The 25,491-nt window shown below is 37.2% G+C and overlaps 1 protein-coding gene across 1 annotated transcript in view; it reads right to left on the bottom strand.

The window, feature by feature from the left end:
• Positions 1-24,797, bottom strand: part of ZDHHC17 (zinc finger DHHC-type palmitoyltransferase 17) — a 97,596-nt gene extending 72,799 nt beyond the window's left edge. Inside the window, exon 1 of the mRNA XM_045844978.1 lies at positions 24,560-24,797. Within this exon, the coding sequence (XP_045700934.1) occupies positions 24,560-24,652 (93 nt within the window). The 5' untranslated portion in view covers positions 24,653-24,797. The remainder of the gene's footprint in view (positions 1-24,559) is intronic.
• Between the last annotated feature and the right edge of the window lie 694 nt (positions 24,798-25,491).

The raw sequence follows: 25,491 nt of genomic DNA, 5'->3' as shown, positions 1-25,491 counted from the left end.
GAGCTAAATGTACTTAATTATATAATTCTGCTGCTAAAATTTAATTCCATTAAATGTATAAGACAAAATTAGAATACTGCATAGGGATGCTTGAAAGAAGAAAATAGAAAAGAAAAAAAGTCTCTGTTTGTACCTGATGCTTTTCTAAGCCCTAACAAATCAATGGGCCAAATGTGAGGCCTTCTTAACACCTGAGGAAGTAATGAACTACATTCTAGGGATACCATAAGGATTTTTAAAAAGAAATACTGATTATCATGAAAAAAGGCAACATAAGCATAAAGCATATATAACCAAGTGAATAATGAATGACAAGGAAAATCTGTAGCCACACAAAACTCTAAAATAACTTTAAAAATGTTTTTTAATTAATAGTGCCAGCAGATGGCACTACACTCAAGACATAATCCTTTACTAAGCCATTTGATGTACCTTCTTTCAGAAAAGACTGGACAAAACTTATGTGGTTATATAATGGAGAGATTTCCATTTTTTTCCAGTAAGCAACTGGTCTCTTACAAATTATGTGTTCTTCTGTGGTCCCTGATCCATGGCTAATGGTACCTGAGTGTTCCTTCTAATAATCAGAGCCCAACTTGAGGCAGTTTCTCTTAATGGTGTAGTTATCACCCATTAATACCTCAATCCAAGCTATCAAATTAATATTGGCTGCTTCCAACAAACTTTAGGCCAGGAAAATGTTCATCACCTTCTAGCTTCTTCAAAAACTTGTTTTCACTTCATTTCTTTCTAGCATTAATCCATATGTACACACATATTTGTAACAATATGCATAAATTTGGCACTTTCTTCTTTCCACAGATGTTTTTGATCAACAAAAAGCTTATATATATATTTTTTCTCTATCTCTTTAAAAATAAACTCTTTTTAGGATAGTTTAAGATTTACAAAAACAGATTTCCCATAATCTACACACCCAGTTTCCTCCATTTTAACATCCAATATTATTAGTACGGTATATTTGTTACAATTAATGAACCAATAATGAAACATCATTTTTAACTGAAATCTATACTTTATTCAAATTTCCTCAGTTTTTACATAACATCCTTTTTCTGTTCCAAGATCCATCTAGGATATCACATTACATTTAAAAATGGCTCCCTGTGCGCCTCTTGGCTATGACAATTTCTCAGACTTCCCTTGTTTTTGATAAGCTTGACATTTTTTGACGAGTCAGGTATTTTGCAGAATGTCCCTCAAATGGAATTTGTCTGGGTTTTATTCCCCCAATTACTAGATGGGAATTTTGTGTTTTTAGGAGGAGACATTTTTTAATTCAACCTAATTTTCAAATTTCTTTTCACTCTGCTATACAGTCGTTATTTGCTGACATATATATATATGCAAATATATATATTATATATAATATATATAATTTAAAATGTGTACATTTTTAAATTATATATTTAATTTTTAAATGTATATATATTTTCCCCCTCACCCAAGGACATTTTTTCATTGCTTTTAGAGAAAGAGGAAGGGAGAAAGAGAAAAACATCAATTCATTGCCTTATGTACCCTGACTAGGAATTAAACCTGCTACCTTTTGGTCTGTGGGACTATGCTCCAACCAACTGAATCACACCAGCCAGGGCAAAATGTTTACATGTTTTATGTAATCTATAGTCATAGTACTCACATGTTATAGTCTTCCCTTTTATACTTCCTCATGTCATTACACATAATTTTTATGAATAGTGTACTGCTTTTAACCACTGCAAAATATTTAATTAAACTGATATACTGAAACATATTGAAACACTTCCCAACCACTGAACATATAGCTTATTCTTACATTCCCTAAATCAGAGATTTTCAACCATTTTCACTTCATGGCACACATGAAATAATTACTAAAATTCTGCAGCACACCAAAAAATACATTTTTGATGATCTGACAAAAATAGGTATAATTTTGATTCATTCACACTAGATAGCTATTGTGTTGGCTGTTGTCATTTTTTAATTTGATAATGTAAGGGAGGAGAGGTCAGTACTACTGACTAAACAGTCAGGTATTACATGTTTTAAAAATTCTTACAGCATGCTGGTTGAAATATGCTGCCCTAACTAAACTCATAGCTATTTCTCAGGCATGCCTCTTTTATGTCTTCCCCTAATGTTCTCTACACCATTAGACGGTAAGCTATGACAGGGTAAGAACCCTATTTTAATAATTTGTATACTCCCAGTGCTTTGCATGCACAGAACATAGCATACTAGTGCCATTAAATGAAAGAGTAAGTGAATGGATTTTTTTCCTAAGTAAAAAATACTTATTTTAACTCATTTAACATTTCTTCTTTTTAACTGGAGTAAACTTCATGGTAAAGGATTTTTAGAGGGTATAAACATTTTTATGGTTCTTGATATGCTATCTAAATTGTTTTTGCAAAGGGATTATATTTATAATCCCACCAGCAATATACGATGAACCATTTTTCTATAAACTCACTGGCACTAGGTATTATTTTTAAATTCTCCCCAAATTTAAATAGAAATTTCAACTCTAAATATAATATCCTGTTCTATTTCTTCTTTTGAGAATTTCCCATTCTTATCCTTTAGCCATTTTATTCTGAGTCCTAAAATTTGCTTGTTAAATATGTTTCAATCAGATTTTTATGGATATAGAAAATTAGATATTAACCTTTTTCTTAATGATCAAAACGTTTCTGATTTTTAGTATTAAAGCATTCAATATACTTCAAGGAACATGCTTTTCAGAGTTACAATATATTATTCTTTTTCTTGGGCTTTTTTTGGTCTTGGTTTTTATATTTATATTGTAATCACTAGTACTACCCATCAAATATTTCCAGCTCTCTTCCAAAGCAAATGGTAGGACTGTATGTCTTTGGTCCCTTGAAAGTTAAGTGTGTCCAGGTGATTGACTTCTTTTTTAACCAACAGAATACAAGTAAAAGAGACATAATGCTTTCAGAAAATAGGTTTCAAGAGCCAGTATACAATTCCTCCCTCTCTCTTTCCCTCTGCCTCAGAAACTGGCAATGTTTCAGAGAATGGAGATCAGTTTGGGCCCAAGGGCAGTCACTATCCAACCCACAATGTATGTGTACTGAACCACAAACATTTAACCACTAAATTTCAGGGTTGTTTCTGCAGAAAAACCTAGTTTATCCTGACATACAATTCTGAGAGTTATTTTGGTAAGTACTATGTAGATGGGGAATCTACATAAACAATTTTCATTGAATTTGGAGCTGGTTATTAACTAGTATATGGGAGTACTACAAATGTTCAGCTTTATCTTGTATCTGGCCACAATGTAAAAATGTAAACTCTGATTTCTTGATGATCTTTTTGAATAGTCTAATAATACAATCAAATATGCAAATTAGCACAGTTTTTCATTTCCACAGAATAGGCAAAAACACCAAATGCAATACTGGAAAAAAATGACAATACATCCTTATTTCTTTGTATTTTTCTCCATTTTAAAAAGGCAATCCTTTCATTGTTTCTCCACTATATATAAAGTTGTTAAACTGTCCTTACTCAAATACCGTACATTACAAAGAATAAGTTAATACTCCATTTGGATACAAATGCCCACTTGACCATCATATCCTTGCATTACAGAGTATGTCCAATTTCACATTTCAGCCAAGATTAATTGCCAATTTTATCCTCCAAGATTCTAATTAACAGTTTTTAATATAACTCCCAGTTGAACTGAGTATGGAAGTCACCTTCCCTCCCTTCCTGCCCCTCACACACACAACCTACTCTTCTCATCAGCAGCCGGAACTCAAGTCCCAGCCACATTTCCAATGAGGCCCCAGAAAGGTGGAGCACACACAGAATGCCCCATGTCTGGAAATTTTGAGGAAGTACCTTTTAGGAGTTGTAAGTTGTTATTTTTTTTTAACTTAATGGATCAAGTACACAAGTAAATTAGTTAAATATAACTATCAAAATGCAAATATAGAAACACTGAAAATCCTAAAAGAAGAAATGCACAAACCCCATCTTCAAATGAAAATAAACAAAGGTATTTTGGCCTCTAGTTCATAGGCCAAAAAAAAAAAAAAAAAAAATCAGGGAATTCCAAGCAGGGAAGATTAGATATGCAATTTTAAAAGATCATTTGATAATTTCCCCCCCCCACCCATCACCACCTCCACAACATATTCTTCCTTGTTCCTGTACTATTTACTAAAAGGCATTTCCAACTATTAAATGTCCAAAGTGAAAACTCATTCTGCGTTTACTCATTCTCCCAAACTCTCAGACGTAATAATTACTAATTAAGTTACCAAGTCTTAACTACTTCTCTCAAAACAAATCCTTATCAGTCCTTTTGTTTTACCTCTGGACTATCCTCTCAACACATTGCTGCCCACATTGCTGCTCCCCTGATTAAAATTCTAAAAATTATGCAGACAGGGTAAAACAAGAAAATTCGACTTCCCGCAAGATGGAGGCATAGGTGGACGCACTGTACCTCCACACACAACCAAGATTAGAACAACAACAATTTAGAGGCAGAATAACACCCAGAACTGACAGAGAATTTATCTGAACGGAAGTCGGACAGCCAAGAAGTTGAAATAGACCCGTTCATCCAGACTGGTAGGAGGGGCGGAGAGGAGCAGCTGGGCGCGGGTGGCGGCCCACGGAAAACAGGGAGCACTGGGCGCATAAGGCATCCGGGAGCGCGTAAGGCATGTGGGGTGTGCAAGATTGCAGCCGGAGGACCCAGTGAGGCAGTGATTGTGGACCAGGGCAGAGCACGCAACCCAGGATCCCAGAGAAGGGACTGAGGTCCCAGGAGAACGGAGCTACCACCATTGTTCCCTCCCACCCCTGCCCCCACATATAATGTCACAATCTAGCGACTGGGGTGCCCAGCCCCGGTGAATACCTAAGGCTCTGCCCCTCACCACAACAGGAGCGAACAGACCAAAAAAAAAAAGAGAGAGAGAGAGAGAGAGACACACACACACACACGTCTCAAACAGAAGAACAGATCAGTGCCCCAGGACTCATCCTTTTGAGTGACCAAGAGATAGCCAATCTATCAGATGCACAGTTCAAAACACTGGTGATCCAGAAGCTCACAGAATTGGCTGATTTTGGGTGCAAATTACATGAAAAAACGCAGGTTACCATTAAAGAGATGAAGGAAGATGCACAGAGAACCAATAGTGATGGGAAGGAAAGTGGGACTCAAAACAATAGAGTGGACCAGAAGGAAGAAAGAAACAACCAAACAGAAAAGAATGGAGAAATAAGAATTCAAAAAAACAAGGAGAAGATTAGGAACCTCCAGGACATCTTTAAACGTTCCAACATCCGAATTATAGGGGTACCAGAAGGGGAAGAGGAAAAGCAACAGATTGAACATGTATTTGAACAAATAATAAAGGAGAACTTCCCCATTCTGGCAAAGGAAATAGACTTCCAGGAAATCCAGGAAGCTCAGAGAGCCCCAAAGAAGATGGACCCAAGAAGAAACACACCAAGGCACATCATAATTACATTAGCCAAGGTAAAAATGAAGGAGAGAATCCTAGAAGCAGCAAGAGATAAGGGGACAGTCACCTACAAAGGAGTTCCCATCAGACTGTCAGCTGATTTCTGAAAAGAGACCTTGCAGGCAAGAAGGGGCTGGAAAGAAGTATTCCAAGTCATGAAAGACAAGGACGTATATCCCAGATTACTCTATCCAGCAAAGCTTTCATATAGAATGGAAGGGCAGATCAAGTGCTTCTCAGATAAGGTCAAGTGAAAGGAGTTCATCATCACCAAGCCCTTATTTTATGAAATGTTAAAGGGACTTATCTAAGAAAAGAAGATAAAGAAAAAACATGTATAGGAAAAGGACAGCAAACTCACAATTATTAACAACTACACCTAAAGCAAAACCAAAAGAAACTAAGCAAACAACTAGAATAGGAACAGAACCACAGAAATGGAGATCACATGGAGGGTTAGCAACAGGGGAGTGGGAGGAGCAGAGAGGGGGAAAAGGTACAGAGAATAAGTAGCATAGATTGTAGGTTGAAAATAGATGGGGGGGTAAGAATAGTATGGGAAATGTAGAAGCTAAAGAACTTACAAGTATGACACATGGACATGACTAAAGGGGGGGATATGGGTGGGAGAGGGTGTACAGGGTGGAGGGGAGTGAAGGGGGGAAAATGGGACAACTATAATAGCATAATCAATAAAATATATTAAAAAAAAAGAAAATTCTGGTAATCATACAAAATTGTATTAACTGGCCCCAATCTACTTTTTCCCAATTTAGTATCAACCACTTCCTTTTAAGCACCATTTCAAGAAGACATGTCAGGGGAAAAACAGAGACAACTGTACTTGAACAACAATAAAAAAAATTCATTTTAATTAAAAAAAAAGTCATGTACTTTTAAAACCTATCTTTTTGCTCATGTTAGCATTCTATTCAGAAGACACATTGTATCTTAGGTTTGGCAAACTTTTACAAATCCTTCAATTCAATTCCAATGTCGCCATACCCGTCCTTGTCCTCCTCAGGCAGAATTAACTGTCATGTCATCTGTGTTCCTGTTGCTATGCAAACATATTATAGTACTATGTGCTGTTATATGTGTTAGTTTCCTACCGCAGCTATAAGAGATTACCACAAACAACAGATTTATTATCTTTCAGTTCTGGAGGTCAGAAGTCCAAAATTAAATATCAGCATCACAAGGTGTCAGCAGGGCCACACTCCCTCTGGAGGCTCTAGAACAAAGCTATTCTTTGCCTCTTCCAGCTCTGGTGGGCTTCTGGTACTTCTTGGCTTGTGGTGAGAGCACTCCAATGAGGCCACCACCTTCAAGTCCAGCTAGTCAGCTTCATATAGCCTTCTCTGCATGTGTATTCAAATCTCCCTCTGCTCCCTCTTATAAAAATACATGTGATTAGGCCCTGGCTGGTGTGGCTTGGTGGATTGAGCACCATCCTGCAAAACAAAAGGTCACTGGTTCGATTACTGGACAGGGCACATACCTGGGATGGGGGCCAGGTCCCACATCAATGCTTCTCTCACACATCGATGTTTCTCTCCTGCTCTTTCTCCCTCCCTTCCCTTCCAAAAAATAATAAATAGCATGTGACTAGCCCTAAATGGTGTGGCTTGGTTGGTAGGGCGTCATCCAGCAAACCAAAAGTTTGCCACTCAGTGCCTCGTCAGAGCTCATGCCTGGGTCATGGGTTTGGTCCTGGACCGGGCACATGCAGGAGGCAACCAATCAATGTTTCTCTCCCACATCAATGTTTCTCTCCCTTTCTCCCTCCCTTTCCCTCTCTCTAAAAATAAATAAAATCTTTGTAAAAGAATACATGTGATTATATATAGGGTCCACGTGGATATCCAGGATAATCTCCCCATCTCAAGACCCTTCATTTTATCATCCCTGCACTGTCTTTTTCCCTTACAAGGTAACACAAGTTCCAAGTATTAAGACTTGGTATTTTTGGAGGAAGACAGGTGGGGTGGAATATTCTGCCTATCACAGGCTGAACATAAAGGTGGAAAAGTGAGAAGTAAAGGAGTGAAGTCCATATTACACAGGTTGTACTTTTCTCACAGTTACGAAAACCCCTCAATCACTGGCCATACCAACTGTTGGCTATCTCATGTGAGGCTTTCTGAGAATTCTAAAATTCATCCCATGGAAACAAAGACTTGCTCTTCAACCAAACTTTAGTCTAACTCCTCTAAGTTCTTTGCTCCACTAGGCCTCAACCTTGGACCCCCACTCTTACTGGACAGCACAGTCCAGTTTCAGCAAAAAACCTGCTAAGTTGGTAAACAGAGAATTTCCCACCCTTGACACCCGATCACCCTGGCCTGCCTTCAACAAGAATCCTGTTAAATTGGTTTAACAAGAATACCATCCTTAATGTCTCCTCTTAGTAGGGGGGTACAGTGGATTTTCCATCCACTGACCCCCTTGTTCTGTTTGTTGGCTTTCAACCCCCAATTGTCCTTGTTGTATTTGGATTTGAGCCCAGTTCCATACCGAGGGCTTCTTTTTCCCTATTGCAATAGTGTCTGAATGAAATTCATTTTTACCACTTTACTGTCCAGCTCTGCTTTTCTTAACAGAACCTCCCTCTGCAACATTCTCTGGTACAAAAGAGACATTCTCCAGCTCACGTCTAAACACTTCTCCTCAGCCCCTATCCCAGGGGTATAACCCTGGGGCTGCTTCTGCAGAGCAGTCAACTCCCTTTGATAAGTCTCTTTCAAGATGGCTCTAGTTTATCTAACCTCTAAATTGTTTGGTTGGCCCAAGGAAATACCACACAGAGAAACCTCTTGCTCTGGCTCTTCCACTGCAAGGTTATTTCATATATCTCTTACCCTTCTCACTTCCCAAGTAAAACAGCAGCAGTGCCCAGTCTCTGAGCCTTCAATAACTCCAAGGGACCCATTTTACTCTTTTCCAAGAATTCCCTAACACTCCACTCAGACAGCACCTGAGGGAAGCCTAACTAATCTCTGCAACCTAGCAGTAGTCCAGCCAAAAAAACATCTTCCTTCTAGAAAAATCCCAGTGTTCCAGAGGAATTGTTTGCAACCCACATGAAGGGCAATATAAACACCACAGCACTCCCTCCTGGGTTGATAACTCTTCAAAGAGCCCTTCCTCCCATTAAAGACTCTATCTTGTATAGACTGGAAATAACAATTCCAGAATAAATTATGGCCATTTCCCAGCAAGTTAAGCACATCTGTTCATACTGCAGCAATCCCTTGTCAGCTAGTGTCCTCAGCTCTAAACTCCAGGAAAAAATGCTTAGATGACAAGAAAAGTCCCATTTAATGTCCTATTATACAAAATATATCAAAGTATTTATCCTTTTATGCTTAGTTTTCACTTAACATTACATTTTTGAGATTTACGTGTGCTGAGACATGTAGTTCTAGTTTATTCAATGCAATTGCTAGATGATAACCCATTACATCAGCAATTTTCAACCAGTATGCCGCAAAAGGTACACTGGGGCACCATGAGAATTTTTAAAACATGCAATCAATACCTGACTATGTAGTCAGGGGCACTGATCTCTTTTCCCTTAGACTGGCAAATTAAAAACTGACAACAGCCTACACAACAATAGCTGTATTCTGTGAATGAATCAAAATTATACCTCTTTTTTGTCAGATTGACAAAATAATGTATTTTTTGGTATGCAGAGAATTTTAGTAGTTTATGTGTGCCATGAAATGAAAAAGATTGAAAATTGCTGCCTTATATGAATAAACCACATACATTCCCCTTCTAAAAGACTTTTTGCTACTATAAACCATACTGCAATAAACAATCTTATAGAGGCCTCATCTGTAAGTTTCTCTAGGATAAGCACCTAGTAGCAGAACTTCTGGATAAAAAGACTTCGAGTTATCTTTTACTATCATTAAAATGCTTTCTAAGGTGGCAGTACCAACTTACATTCTCACTAGCAATGCATGAGTTTTCCTTATACTATACTTAAATCTACCAAACTTCTTGACCTGGGAGGGGATCTACTAGGTATCAAATTATATCTTGTTTTGATCTTCAGTTCCCTGAAGCAAAGTGAAGAAACTTAGCTAGGACAGATCCACTATATCTATGTTGTTGAAAAGTCAAGAAGGATAAGGACCACAAGTAGACCACTGAATTTAACAATATAGATACCACATTACTTACACAAGGTGGGGGAATTTATGAGAAAGAAATTGATTAAAGAAAAGAAAGAAGAAAAATGGGAACGGCAAGTACAGGCAAATCTTTTGAAGAGTTTTGCTACAAAGAAGAACAAGAAATAGGGCAGTAGGAGAGAAGTGCAATCAAAGAAAAATACAATTTTGGTTTTGTTTTTTTTTTAGGCTGGAAGAAATGATCGCTAGCAGAAACAATCTAGTAGATCCAAAAATCAATGATGTAGGATTATTAGGAGAGCACTGGTGAAGAGATGCCTGATATGGACATGAAAGAATAGAAATTAGTGTAACCAAACATATACAGTACTTCTAAGAGGAAAACTACAAAACACCAACGAAAGAAATCCAAGAAGATCTAAATAGGCACATACCATATTCATGGATTAGAAGACTCAACAAGGTAATGATATCAATCCTCCCCACACAGATATACAAGTTTAATACAATTTTGATCAAAATTTCAGCAAGATTTTTTTATAGATATAAACAAGGTTATTCTCAAATTTATATAAGAAAGCAACTAAAAGAGCTAAAGTAATTTTGGAAGAGATGAATAAAGTAGGAAGAAGCAGTCTACTCAATTTCAAGACCTATTATACAGCTAAAGTAATCAAAATTGTGTAGCATTGGCTGAGGAATAGACATATATATATATATATATATATATATATATATATATATATATTTTTTTTTAAAGAATAAAACCCAGAAATAGAAACACATAAACATGCTCAACTGATTTTTGACAACAATGTAAAAGCAATTTAATAAAGGAAAGATAAGCTTTTCAACAAACCATTGAACATCTTACAGGCAAATAAATAAACACACCTCAACCTAATTCTCACACTTTACATAAAAAATAACTCAAAGCCACCATGGTTGGGTACCTCTGTTGGTTAGGGCATTGTCCTAATATTCCAAGGTTCAATCTCCGGTCAGGGTACATATGAGCACAAGAAACAACCAATGAATGCATAAATAAGTGGAACAGCAAATCGATGTTTCTCTCTCTCTCTCACTCCCCCGCTTCCGCTCTCTAAAATCAATAAATTTTAAAAAATTTTTAAAAAACTCAAAATTGACCTTTAATTTAAATGTTACACGTAAAACTATAAACTGTTTTTAAAAAAAGGAAAGAAAATCTTTGGAATTTTGGAAAAGAGATCTGACTTGACACACAAAGCACAATCCATAAACATAAACTGGAATTCATCAAAATTTAAACTTATGATGTGAGAAAGCCTATTAAGAGGATAAAAAGATAAGCTACAGATAGGGAGAAAACTATCTGCAAACCATAACAAAGAACCAGTGTCTGGGAAATACAAAAAACCTCTTAACACGGAACAGTAAAGCTAGCACACAACCCATCTTTAACAGCCCCTCCTTGAAAACAGGCCGGCTTTGGGGTAAAATATTCTCTGATCCACTGTCCCATCATGCCACTCCTGGTCAGCCCACTTCCTCACACTCAGTTCTTCCTAGCTTTGTTAGCTCCTTACTATAAAAGAAAACCTATTTTTGCCTAATACTTGAGATATGTGTAGATATTTGGTCAGCCCATTCTTCCACTGCAAAAGCTTCCCTCTCCCTATTGCAATAGTGCTTTCCTACCCTGCAGTAATCATTTCAAATTAATTCTGTCTTTACTAAGAAAAGACACTCAACAGTAAAATAATCAGTTTTAAAAATTGGCAAAAGACACTTCCGTGAGCTGAACTGTGTCCCTCAAAAATCCCTACATTGAAGCCCTAACTCCCAATGTCTCAGAATGTCTCTATATTTGAAGCCTGGCCCTTTGAAGAGGTGGTTAAGTTAAAATGAGGTCATCAGGGTAGACCATATTCCTGTATGACTGGTATCCTTAAAAGAAGAGGTGCATAGGCACTAGGGGCATATGTGCACAAAAGAAAAACCATGTGAGAACATAGCAATAGGACAGCCATCTGTAAGTCAAAGAAGAAACCAAACCAGGCAATACCTTGGTCTTCATTGGACTCCTAACCTCCAGAACTGTGAGAAAATAAATTTCCATTATTTAAGCCACCCAGGCTGTGGCATTTTGTTATGGCAGCCCTAGCAAACTAATACAAACACAGATATTTCACCAAAGGGGATATACAGATGACAAATAAGCATATGAAATAATAGTCAGCATCATTAGCCATTAGGAAAATGAAAATTAATACCACAATGAATTATCTTCACACATTTATTAAAACAGGCTAAAACTGAAAAGTGACAACACCAAATGTTGGTGAGGATACAGAAAGATCAGACCACTCATATACTCCTGGTTGCAATGTAAAATGTAAAGCCACTCTGGAAAATAGCTTGACAGTTTTAAAAAACATCATCATACAACTACCATCTGACCCAATTGTACTCCTGGGCATTTATCCTGGGGAAATAAGTATTTATGTTTACACAAAGACCTGTACACAAATGGTTAAAGCATCTTTATTTATAATAACCAAAAATGAAAACAACCCAGATATCCTCAAATACATAAACAGTTAAACAAACTGTCATACATCAACATATTATCCAGTAATAAAAAACAATGAACTACTGATACACCCTACAAACTAGATGAATCTCCAGAGAATTATGCTGAGTGAAAAAAGCCAATCCTGTAAGGCTACATATGACATGATTCCACTTAAAGAACATTCTTAAAATTAAAAAATTATAGAAATGAAGAATAGATTAGTATAGTATACAAGGGTGATATGATTAGTGTGGATATGTAATGGTAATGTGAAGGATCTTGTGGTGGTAGAAATGTTCTATATCCTCCCTGGTTGGCGTAGCTCAGTGGATTGAGCACGGGCTGCGAACCAAAGTATTGCAGGTTCAATTCTCAGCCAGGGCATATGCCTGGGTTGCAGGCCACAGCCCACAGCAACTGCACATTAATGTTTTTCTCTCTCTCTTTCTCCCTCCATTCCCTCTCTAAAAATAAATAAATTAAAAAAAAAGAAATGTTCTGTATCTTTCATGATTCAATATTAATCTCCTGGTTATGATATTCTATTGTAATTTTACAAGGGGTACCATATGGGGGAACCTGGGTAAAGGGCACACAGGATCTCTCTGCATTTTTTTCTTAATTACATGTGAATCTACAATTATCTTGAAATGAAAAGTTTTAAAAATTATTGACCTACAAATTTACAATTCATGTAATTTATCATAAATAAAATATGCCTCTATAAAAAGAGCAATGCAGTAAAAAGAATTTTTAAAAGACATACCCATTTAAAAAAAAAACTGTCCATAACAGTGTTACACAAGAGAACTTTCTGCAATTATGAACATATTATACAGCCACAGGACACACATGATTAATCAACCCTTGATATATTACTAATATGACCGAAAAGCTGATTGTTTTTATTCATTTTAATTAATGTAATTTACATAGCCACGTCACTGGTGGAGACCATACTGGACAAGGCATGTCCAGACATTATAAAAAATAGGAGATATCATTACATGCTAAGATGGAACTATGTCCAAAGTATAGTCAGAAAAAAATGCAAATTTTATGACATGATACCATTTATATAACAAAAACAAGGAACTATATATAAGCATGTACATAAATATACATTTATGTTTTTACATTCTACTATATATCCTTTTGTACTATTTAAATTTTTAGCAATTATGTGTCACTTTTTAAAAAAATTATTATTATTTAATTCTTACCCTAGGACACATTTTATTGATTTTAGAGAGAGGAAGAGGGAGACAGAACCATCGATGTGAGAGATACATCAATTGGTTGCCTCCTGTATGCCCCCTGAACCAGGAACTGAACTTGCAACCTATGTATGTGCCCCAACTGGGGATCAAACCCACAACCCTTCTGGCACACAGTACAATACTCCAACCAACTGAGCCACCCAGCCAGGGACGTATCCCTTTTTTCCAAAGCCAAGAAAACCTCTGCTGGAATTTCAATTTCTGATACCTTGAAAATTCATATACTATTCAACAATACAGAATAAATCAGATGTCAGAATAATAGTTCTGACAGAATAGTCAGAATAATAGAAAGTTTAAGTTTTTATTTGGTCTGATATGTTATAGAGCTAGATTCTAATTTGTCAATTTTTTTCCCCAAATGTTTTTCCAAAAAAATTTCCCAAAAATTTTCCAAAATTTTTTGGATTTGATTACATTCACTTATTCACAGGAAAAAAAAGGAGACAAATAAGGAAAAAACTTCAAATAATGGTTACTTCTATCAAGTTAATTAACTTCTTAAACAACTGGAAGATCCTGGATATTTACACTGGGTGTTCAGTCAGAAAGCAAAATTTCTTTAGAAAATGATGTCTACAGTTTATTCATGATTATAGTTATAGAATTATAAATAAAGATTAATAAAGTGTTTATAAGTACAGTTAATTCATGATTATAGTTATAGAATTATAAATAAAGATTAATAAAGTGTTTATAAGTACAGTTAAGGGAGATAAAATCTCAAAGGTGGGAAACAGGTTTAACAATGGCATACATGCACTACCACAACCTTGAACTGTTGAAAGAAAGGTTATAAAACAATATAGCTAATTCTATGTGCCAAGTACTCTTCTAAACTTTATTTAGAGACGGGATTCCACAGAAGAAAAGATGCTATTGATTTTAAGATGTACCATTACTGTGTGTATCACTAAGAGAACACTGCCAACTGAACTATATACAATGCCTCCTATCATTTAGAAGTTTTATTTTTACTAATTGAAAGATTGCTTCTAGACTTATTTAGATAGTTTTACCATAGATGACTCTTTAGATATATTAAAAGGAGATATATAAGCAAAATAAATTGGTTACTGTATTGCTAAAACATTACTACCACTTGACCAAAAGCAACACACATCATTTTCAGATATTAAAACATAAACTATATACATGTTAAAATCTACAAAATATGGTTTATTAACTTTTAATTTCAAAAGAAACCTAAGAGATAGATGCTATTATTATCCCCATTTTCCAGATAAAAATGAAGCACCAAGAGGTTAAGCAATTTATTATCTCAAAATCAAACTACTACTAACTATTGGATGTGTCACTTAAACTACACTATTCTCCCTGAAATGTACCCCCAAAAGCTCCTAACAGAATGTGGTCTAGCAACAAATCTTTAGAAGAGATTTAGAAATAATACAAATGATAGCAGGACTCCTCAAAAAGGCTTAAACCTGAGGTGCCTATAATTAAGCCAGCAGCATGGGTACTCCCATCAGCTGCTGCCACAGATTTAATACTGAGAACATTTACCTCAAACCCCTCTATTCTGATCCACACTGAGGGATATTTCACTTCCTTTCAAGGGATTTTAATCAGTGAAAGTATATTTTACCTTATGAGTTTAAATGAAGCATGAGAAAAAAAACTAAAGGATTGAATTACAAGTTTTTGAAAATGAGGGATTTTAAGGAAATCTAGTTTTATTACTTCAAGTCAACGGGTTACTCAAAGAAGTGGCCTTAGATCAACTGCCAAGATTGAGACCTCCCAAAGCTACTTTAATAACTTAGAAGAACTGACAGTAACTTTGGCAGAATTTTTTCCTTATTTAGTAAAAAATAATTTGCATTTTACCTATTAATTTATATGGCACAGTACATCTGAGGGTTATGGGTTTGGTGTCAGAGTTCAGGTTCTAATAAAAACTCAGCCAAATACTAATGATGCAAAATTGAATAAATTATCTCTGTGAGTCTGTATCCTAATCTGTAAACTGAATAATACCTACTCTGCAGAAGTACTATAAACAGTAAATAAGCAAAACATGGATATAACCAAAATGTGAATGGATAAACTATTACACCTAGACAATGGAATATTATTCAGCTCTAAATAGAAATTAGCTATTTAGCCATGAAAAGACATGAAGAAATTTAAATGCCTATCACTAAGTGAAAGAAGCCAGTCTAAAAAGGCTACAAACTGTAATCTCAACTATATGACGGTTTGGCAGAAGCCCTGACCACCATGGCTCAGTTGGTTGAGCATCATCCCACAAAGCAAAAGGTCCTTGGTTCAATTCCCAGTAGGGTACATGCCTGGGCTGCAGGCTGGTCCTAGTTGAGGTATGTGGTCAAGAGGCAACTGATGTTTCTTTCATACATAGGTTTCTCCCTCTCTTTCCCCCTCCCCTCCCCTTTCTCTAAAATTAAAAAAATAATAAAATATCTTAAAAAAAAAAGACTATGGAGACAGAAAACAACCTAAAAAGATCAGTTGTTGCCAGAGTTAAGAGGTGGAAGAGGTGAATAGTTGGAACACTGAGACTCTTCAGAGGCAGTGAAACTATTCTGTATGATACTGTAATAGCAAACACATGTCATTATACATTTGTCAAAACCATAGGATGTACCCCAAAAGTGAACCATAATATAAAGTATGATCTTTGGGTAAAAATAATGCACCAATCACTGCAGGTTCATCGGCTGTAACAAATGCACCACCTTGGTGCAAGATGCTGACAGTGGGGGAGGCTGTGCATATGTGGGGGCAGCAAGTACAGGGAATTCTCTATACTTAAGGATCAATTTTGATGTGAACCTAAAACAAATGTAAACACAGTCTTTAAAAATTGTTTTTAATTTTTTAAGTAAATGAGGACATTTGTAAGCACAGCTAGCCAGTGCCTGCCTGGCAATTAATATTCAATCAACCCTATAACTATTATCATCACTACCACATTGTGCTGTGCTAGAAAGAGGCAACTGGATGTAAGCAGTTTGAACCTGGATTCAAACTCAGTTCTGCCACTTATATCCTTGTATGTAAAATAGGTGTAAAAGCAGTGTGAGAACTGGATGAATGAATATGTAATACAGTAGCACCTCAGTACTAGTTAATTCGTTCTGGAACTCATGAGGGGTGCTGCAACCAACCAGTACCTAATAATGCAGCAATTTCTCTTATGGGGTTGCGTTGTGACTCATAAAAGTTATAGCAAATGCAACAAGTCCCAAACAAACTCCAAGTGCTAAAACATTTTTTCCTCCTCAAAATGCAAGGAATACAGGATTTGGTGAGTTCTAAAGCCAACGAGTACTGGGGTATGACTATATATGCAAAACTGTTTAGAATAGTGCCTAGCTCATAGTTATAATATGACAAGTGTTAGCAATTATCATTATTATCATCCATATCATCCATTCAATTGAGGAGGAAACAAGAAAAGCACAAAGTACAATGCCTTAAACATTAAAGGTCAAACTAGCTTTCTTCCTTGTCCTGTAACAAAACTTTTCCTCTATATCCAAGATGTATCAGGGAATGAGGAATCAAGTGTGGGAGTATATATCAGAGTCACCTGTGGAACTTGTTCAAAATATACATATTACAAACCCACATACTAAATTAGAAACTTTGAGAAGTGTGTATGAAAACATGTATGCTAACATTCTCCATAAGATTCTTACACACACACACACACACACACATTCTTACTTTACCTAACCACACAATTCCAGTTCTGATGAATTAAAGCACACCAGCAATTAATAAGATTCAATATACTGAAATACCACATATTTTAGTATGAATTTCTTCAAGTTTTTAGGTATTGTCCAGATCAGCAAGGCTGGCAAATAGCTCATAAGTCAAACTTGACCCCGTCTGATTTTATATATAAAGTTTTATTGGAACACAGGATATCCATTCTTTAAAAAAAAACTAAAATATTTTTATTTTTTCCTACCCATAAAAATTATCTTTTATTTAATCTTTATTGTATCATTTTTCCATTACCATTTAGTCTCCTTATACGCCTCCTCCCCCCAAGCAATCACCACACTGCTGTCCATTTATTTCTGTATTGTTTATGGCTGCTTTCATACAACCACCACAGAGTTGAGTAGCTGTCACAGAGACTATATGGCCCACAAGCTTGAAAATATTTATTATTTGGCCTTTACAAAAGTTGTTTCCCAACCCCTGGTCTAGATTATTCATACAGAATGCTATTCAGTAACCCAACTAGAACATTTAGTGTTATGAATAAGTTCAATGTATTTAAAGCTAATAATTTTTTACATTGAGAGTATAGAGCACAGAAATAGTTTTTCTTGCTAGCATTCCTTCTTTAAGGAAACTATTCCTCTTCCAACCTCACCAAGAGACCTTTGCCAATTATAGTGTGTATTATCCCGTGGTCATAGAAGTGGGCACATAACCTAAATCAGGGCAACCCTATGCTACTTTACAATGTAGAATAAGGGAAGATATGCAGACCATCTGTAATGAGATTACAGATGGTCTGTAATCTTAGATGGCCCATCTTAGTTGAGATTTGAGGTATATGGCAAAAAGAATGCTGGCACCCATACCCCCAATATAGAGAAGAAGCTGCTCTACATGAGGAGAAAACAAAGCTAAAAGTCAGAGACAAGGAGAGACAGAAGGCAGAGAGTCTTCGTGACATTCTCAGCTCAGAGTTTAATTGCACCTGTGCTATCCTGAATTTGGGTTATATGAATCCTTTTTTGTCCAAGTAAGTTTTAAAAGGGTTGGTGACATTTGCAACCCGAAGATTCTAACACAAGCAACTTAGGTCTTCAGTTCATAGAAGAGCTCATTTTATTTTTTTCATAAGAATAAAGATAGTTTTGGTCACTATTTTGTTTATCCCTCATTTAATCCTGCATAAAATAATAAATGTTCATAATCAAAAAGTTATTTTTAAAACACTGAAAAATACTGCAGGTATATTTAGCCCTATTGTCTTATTTCCTCAACAGTAATCATGGATAATGAAAGAGATGAGCTTAAAATACTATAATATTCTGATTTATCAAAGAAAGATTCTATCATATTTAGTACATATTATCCCTAGAAAATGGAGTAACTCGTTTAACAAATTTTCAACAATTTTTGAAACAAAACCTAAAAATATTCTGTTTAACCCTTTTAGAATGCAAGAAATTAAGTTCTTACAATAACTCCTTTACAAAAGGCTGAAATTCCACTGTACTTTTAAATTAGCTGCCTACGACTTCATTTTAAGGAGTTTTTAATAGAAGGTATTATCCTATAATTGGATAATTTTTACACTGGTTATAAATTTTACTTGCATATTTTATAAATATAATATTGCCCTGAATCAAGTTTTCAAACTTGAAAATTTAAAGTAGCTGCTATTTTATTCTTGAATTACCTATCTGTAAGACAATCTAATCATAAAACAGTAATAGAATTAGATGATGCTTTGAAAGAGAATTGTACATAAGCTTGATATTAAAATAATGCCTTTTTGGATTATGTAGTTGTTGGGGATTCTATTAAAAACACACTATATCAAGACCCCTTAACTGACTAACTAGTCCTAACTACCCTAACATTCCTTTAGGATATTCTCTAAGGGAAAGGAGGTCCACATGAATTATTTTTTAAATCCTCAACCAAGGATATATTTATGGATTCCAGAGAGAGAAGAAGGGGAAGGAACTGAGAGACAGACAGACATCAACTGGTTGACTCCTGTATGTACCCACGGACCCAGACAGAACCCCCAACCCAGACATGTGCTCTGACTGGAATCAAACCAGTGACCTTTGAGTTTGTGGGACACCACTACCACCAATGAGCCAGGACACACATGCATTTTTAATTTTTAACAAATGTGTGCATGTGTACACACACACACACCTTCATCTCTCCTAAGGATTCTATAGGACTACAGTTAATCTTTTGTTACTTTGCAGTGCTCTGTTTTGTATTCCTCATTACTCTGTGGCCTAGCAAAGCAACAAAAACATACTTAGTCTCAAATCACAGCACATGTCTTTAAGAAAAATAAATAGTGCAAAAAGGTCTTGTGATACAGAAATCTCTGCCAATACTCTCCTCAATCCCCAGACAATCAATTTTAATTCTTAGCTACTTGGTCAGTTGCTTCCATATCTAATATGTGTATACTACTACCATTGCTTGAGGTATTACTAACTTCTTACCGCAAAATTAATAGTTAACATTTATTGTCACTAAATACCAGACACAGAATTATCTCATTATCTCATTTACTCTTCACAACAACCTCATGAGGTGCTTTATCTCCATTTTAATTCAGAAATTTGGGACACAGTTCAGTAACTTGCTCAGGATCACAGCTTGTAAGTGGCAAAACTAGGATCTGAACTTAAGCAGCCAAATACCATCACTCATAGTTTTAGTTTATCTGCTTTTATATCTACCCACTCCACAGTCCACTCTTATCAAATACTCTGGGGATAATTCTCTCAAATTAAATAAAAATAGAAAGAAAAATAAAACAAAGAAATCAAAATAGTTAAATGGCATTTCTCACAACCAAATATAATTCTTTGTTTCTATAGGTCCGTAGTTTTCAACTTTGGCTTTTGCCACAAACCATAAAGTAGCCAATCAGTTGTATTTTCATTTTATATACATATTGACTTGGTGGTTACTATGCTTAACGTATAGTATTTACAAATCTAAGTTATAATTATATGACCGCTAGCATTTTTGCTGAATAAAAAAGACGTAAGATCCTAAAGACTGCCAGAAAGATATCTTTTGAAAGGAAAGAGCATGCCAATAACCAACCACAAAGAGAACAATTTTCAAAATAATTTTATATATGCTTTCTGAAAGCAAATGAGTTAATTTATGGATGTGTACACATGTATATCTCTAACTACACAATAGGGCAAAAAATAATAATGGAAAAAGGCAAAATCACTTTTACCAAAAGCTTCAAAAAGTAGATTTTATAAAATCTATGAAGATAAGAGATATAGTAGTACCTCGGCTTAATATTCTAAACCAAAAACAAAATGAGACACAAATATGGCCAAAATTAATGAGAAACAAAAATGTAACCACTAAAAGAATGAGAAGCTAGAGAGAAGGCAATAATAAAAGTTTTGAAATTGAGGGAAAGAAATGAAGCAAGCAAGAGATGAAAGCCCTAGATAATCTAGGCAATCCAGTTCAAAGCTCTGAGTCAGCTCTTGTTGAAACAGACAGCCCCTATAACACTGTGTAGATGGGAGTATTTGGTCTCATTCTAGGAAAGAGCTGAGATGACTTAATAAAGATGTACTAGTGGGTGAAATGGAAGACTGGTGATAGCAAGTCAAGTGAACCCATACACCAACATATGATCTCCATTTCTCCATTGAAGTCTTTCTTCTAACCATTCTACATGACAAGAATCTGACACTGCTTATAGGCTACACTACTCAATTCAACACTTAATTTAGATTCTGTTAAGTGTTTCATATATCTTCCCAACTAGATCATTACCTTCTGGAGAACAGAAGCTATCCTATTTATATCATTTTCACCCATACAACCTAGTACAGTGCTATGCATCAGCAAATAGATGCTTAAGTTGATCAATTTTGAAAAATTACCACATAACAACTGGAACATTAGAGTTTGAGGAAATCTTAAGAGATCACCTAGCCTAGACTCTCTATCTTAAAATCAAAGAAACTGAGAGTAGTTAAATGTCCACTAGCCTAAAGTCAGAGCTGAGATTAACACCTTAAACCTCTGATAAATCAGTTCATCCTTTCCCAAATAGCCTATAATTTCCTCCATTATGATAAAATGAATAATCATCTATTTAATCAGAAAACAAAGCAGCCCTGGCCAGGTGGCTCAGTTGGTTGGAATGTTATCTCATGCACCAAGAGGTTTCGGGTTCAATCCACGGTCAGGGCACATAAACGGACTGATACTTGTCTGTCTGTCTGTCTGTCTCCCTCAAATCAATAGACATATCCTCAGGTGAGGACTTTAAAAAAGGGAGAAAGGGAGGGATGGGGAGAGAGGGAGAGGGGAGAAGAGAGAAAGAGAAAGGAAGGGGGGGAACAAAAGCAAATAGCACCAGTATTCACTACATGCTATAGGTCAAAATCTTTCGTAGGTTAGATTTGACTGGCAGACTATATGCCTAAGTCTACGATAACTGTTTTACAAATATTATTTTATTTTATATTCATAGTAACTCTAAGAGGTAGGTGTTATTAACCCAATTTTTAAAATGCAGAACATGTAATTTGACCATGATGATAGTAAATAGCAGAGCCTAGATTCTCAACTTGTCACCAAATCCATGGTTTTCAATCAGTAGTCCATACGACTCTCAGTGAATCTACCACAAAAATCCCAGTCTCAAGAGTCCAATCCAGTGCCTGACCCAAACAAGATACACAAATGTTTAAATGGCTGACTAAACAAATGGAGTATTTAATTAAAAATGTTCCCTCACAGCAAATACCTCTAAAAAGAAGGGTTCACTGTTCATCTAATTATATAATCCCATAAGAAAGGTTTTAATGGTGAGCAGTTTGCACACTAATAGATTTAAGGAATGGCTAATTTTTTTAACCTACAGACAATTCATCTATTCAACAAATATTTAGTAAGAAACTATTTTTGTGATACAGCATTAAATTTGAAGATGAACAGTAAAATGAAACTTGTTCCTGCAAAGACCTGTTACACTAAATTAAAACACAAAAGTTTCTGAACTATTCCACCAAAACCAAATTAAATGTTTAATACTCCCTCCTTCTTCTAGTACAGAAAAAAGAATTACCATTAACTGAACAATGTGCCCAGTTCTCGAACCTCAACATACAGTCTCACCTAACCCTTTAGAGCCAAGTGGACAAGGTAGGGAACATCTCCATTTTCTTCTGAACGACATGAGGCTTTAAGCGACTAAGTACTTGTCTCAGGTTACTTAGCTAAGTAAGTAGTACAAATCCGGGATTAGAACCCAAAAGTCTATGTTCTCTCCAAAAAGGGGCTAAAAGTACTATTTTACTTGTTCACCAAGGCAGAGAATGAGTTTCTCTCCAAGGGATTCTGAAAACACTGCTTATTTTACAACAGAAAAAGCACACATTATCTCACTTAATCCTCACAATAGCTTATTAGTAATTATTATTTCATCCCATATTGTAAAGCTAGAACTCAGAGTAGTAGCTTGCCCAAGAATGCACTGCAAGAACGCAGAACTATACCAGGTCTGCAGCAGGTATGAATGCAATGGTAACCAGAGGAAAAATGCAGAAAGACCTTAGCTCTGTAGTTAAAAGCTTAAGACACAAAGCATCTAAACTAATCAGCCCCTGCATTTGTTGGAGAAAAGGAATGGTATATCATTTATATAAACTTCCACTTTTAATGATGAGAAAGCCAATTTCCTACAGTAATTATTAAATGCCAATCTGAAGACTGGTCTCTAAATAGAGACCATTATACCAGCAATCTCTGGATTTGTTACCAGTTAAAGTTACTATTTAAGTAATAATGTAGTATTTCACAAAACTAAGGTTTATGAAGAGGAACCAGTATGTTATAATATACATACAATCAACATTTAAAGTATTTGAAATTACTTTCACAGAAATAGAAGAATAGAAATATTCCTTGGCCACATTTTCAATGTATCATCTGAAAACAACTTTGTCTACTTCTTGACATATTTTCAGGGCCTAAATGTTAACTAAAAGAAAGATCTCCAATCCCAGTTCTGAAAATGTTACCATGTTGGTTAAAAAAAACAAACAAAAACAAAAACAAAAAATGCCTAGTCTTACTGTTCAGTTCTGCTTGTCAGAAATCTCGAATAGCCTTTTCTAGTGAGACTGATACAGGCATTTTCTTAAGAAACTGTCCCATCTCTTTTTAATTAATCAAAGTAATGAATGAGAGTGGTTGAATACTAATACATTACATGGGTACATACTTCTCTTTATTCACATTTTACTAAATAATATAAGCATGCTACAAATCAAAAGTCATCAATAAACAGAATCATTCTAACGAAGAGTAGCCAGGTACAGACGTCCATGTTTGTTCGTCCTACTACAATACAAAGATTGTCTTCATCCTTTTTAACCTCATAAAAACTACAGAGGTTCTTCAGGAAGCTTTGCCGCTGCCCATCCGCACATCACTGTGGATCATTAAAAACAAGAATGCATCAAGAACTGCTTCCAGGCCAGAACTAGCACTACTTCAGGTATAAACTAAGAAGTAACCAAGTACAGAACGTGACTGATCCTGGAGCGGGGGCACTGTTTACTTACAGGGGAAGATACTCATGTTGTGAGGGGCAACGTGTTGCACTGTCCTCCCCCGGCTCCAAAACAAAACATAAAACAAAACAAAAATCCCGATACTTTGACGAGCTGATGTGAGCGTGGGTCTATTACCAAAAGTTTTGACCTCTCTTTTTAATCGCTTAAGGGCAAACGCTCAAATAGGACGTCCAACTCAAGGAGCCTAAGGTGTGGTTTTCGGCGTAACATGGAAGGACATCACTTTGTCCAAGGAATTATGTTCTTACCCTATACTCCCCCACAGTGAGCTAAATGGAAGGAATGACAGCGTCATTCACCAGGGCGAAGGAAAAGAAGAAATCAAAACCAGACGCGCTTCCTCCTCACCCGGAGAGGCTTCGGGCAAGACTAGGGGTTTAAGGTGAGGTTCCAAACCAGCATCAGGCCCCGTTGCCCGTGCACCCGCAAGCAGCAAGTCGACAGAGCAGAACCATCAACACCTCCCCCTCAGTCCTCCAGGCACAGCCAAGGACTGCGTTCCAGAGCCCGCCCCGGCCGGCCCGCCCCGCTATCTCCTCCCCCGTTATCCATTGCCGCCTTGCTCGGGCCTGAATTTGCCTCCCCGCCCTCCCCAACTTCGGCCTGTTCCTCTACCCCACACACGTAGGCCACCGCCCTCCGTGAGTCCGGGGAAGAAATGGCCGGGGGCCTCAGGGAGAGGACTGAGCTCGTTGCGGTTCCTCACCTCTGGGTGGAGAAGAGGCACGCAGCCCGCTTCGGTATCGAACTCATCCGGGCCGTCCGCCATCTTGGTATTAAATCCCTCCTCCCGCTGCATGCCGGGAGAAAGCGTTTCACCCTCCCGGGGCAAGGGTGAGGCGAGGGGCGCGCGCGAGGGTGAACGGTAGCCCCGCCGGAGGCGACGCGACCGCCTCCTCCTTCCCCTGCCCCCGGGACGCCCCTTCTGCCCCTTCCCCCTCGGAGGGCGCGGGGTCCCTGCGCGCGTGCGCGCGAGCGCGCTCTGCTGCACTGCGCCGGGGCAGGCCGGCGCAAGGCTCTGGGCGTGGGCTCCGTTATTCGGGGGCGGGCACCAGGCCCGAGGCGGGTGTGCCACAGTGGTCGCCTGCGGGAGGCACCGGGAGGAAGGGGGTGCGGAGGGCACCGAGTCATTAACGTGGGGAACTCAGTGTGTGCCACGGAGTGCGTAAGGACTCTGGAGCGGAGTAGTCGGGGTCCCCAGGCTGCGGAGGCGGCCCATTCACACAAGCCAGTGTCCGGCCCGGAGATCCCTGGGATCCCTCCTTAGAGACCCCAGGCGGAACTGTCACCGGATTCCAGATACAAGGTTTGAGGATCTCAGGTTTCAATCTAGACGTGCATCCTAGATGAAAACGAAAGAAGCACCCCCTTCCTCCCAGCTCAGTAAAGGTTACCCCCAAATTTATGCCCCCCGGAGAGGGGGCGCCCGTAAAAACACGAATAATGCTTCGGGCTTCCTCCCAGAGAAGCCTTTTAAAAATGATCCCAACCTGTCCTTCACGGACTTGAATGGACAGTAACCACATAAAAAATGTACATCTGCAAAGCCCCTACGCCCCCATCTGCAACGTTTTAATGTAACCCAAGAACTCAGAACTTAAGTAATTTAAAGTGAATTCGCTGAAATGCAAACCAGAT

Source organism: Phyllostomus hastatus, unplaced genomic scaffold (assembly GCF_019186645.2).
Source record: "Phyllostomus hastatus isolate PE091 unplaced genomic scaffold, TTU_PhHast_1.1 phas_contig_432, whole genome shotgun sequence".
Taxonomy (NCBI): domain Eukaryota; kingdom Metazoa; phylum Chordata; class Mammalia; order Chiroptera; family Phyllostomidae; genus Phyllostomus; species Phyllostomus hastatus.
Note: the sequence above shows the minus strand (reverse complement) of the source record. Positions and strands in the feature narration are given on the sequence as shown.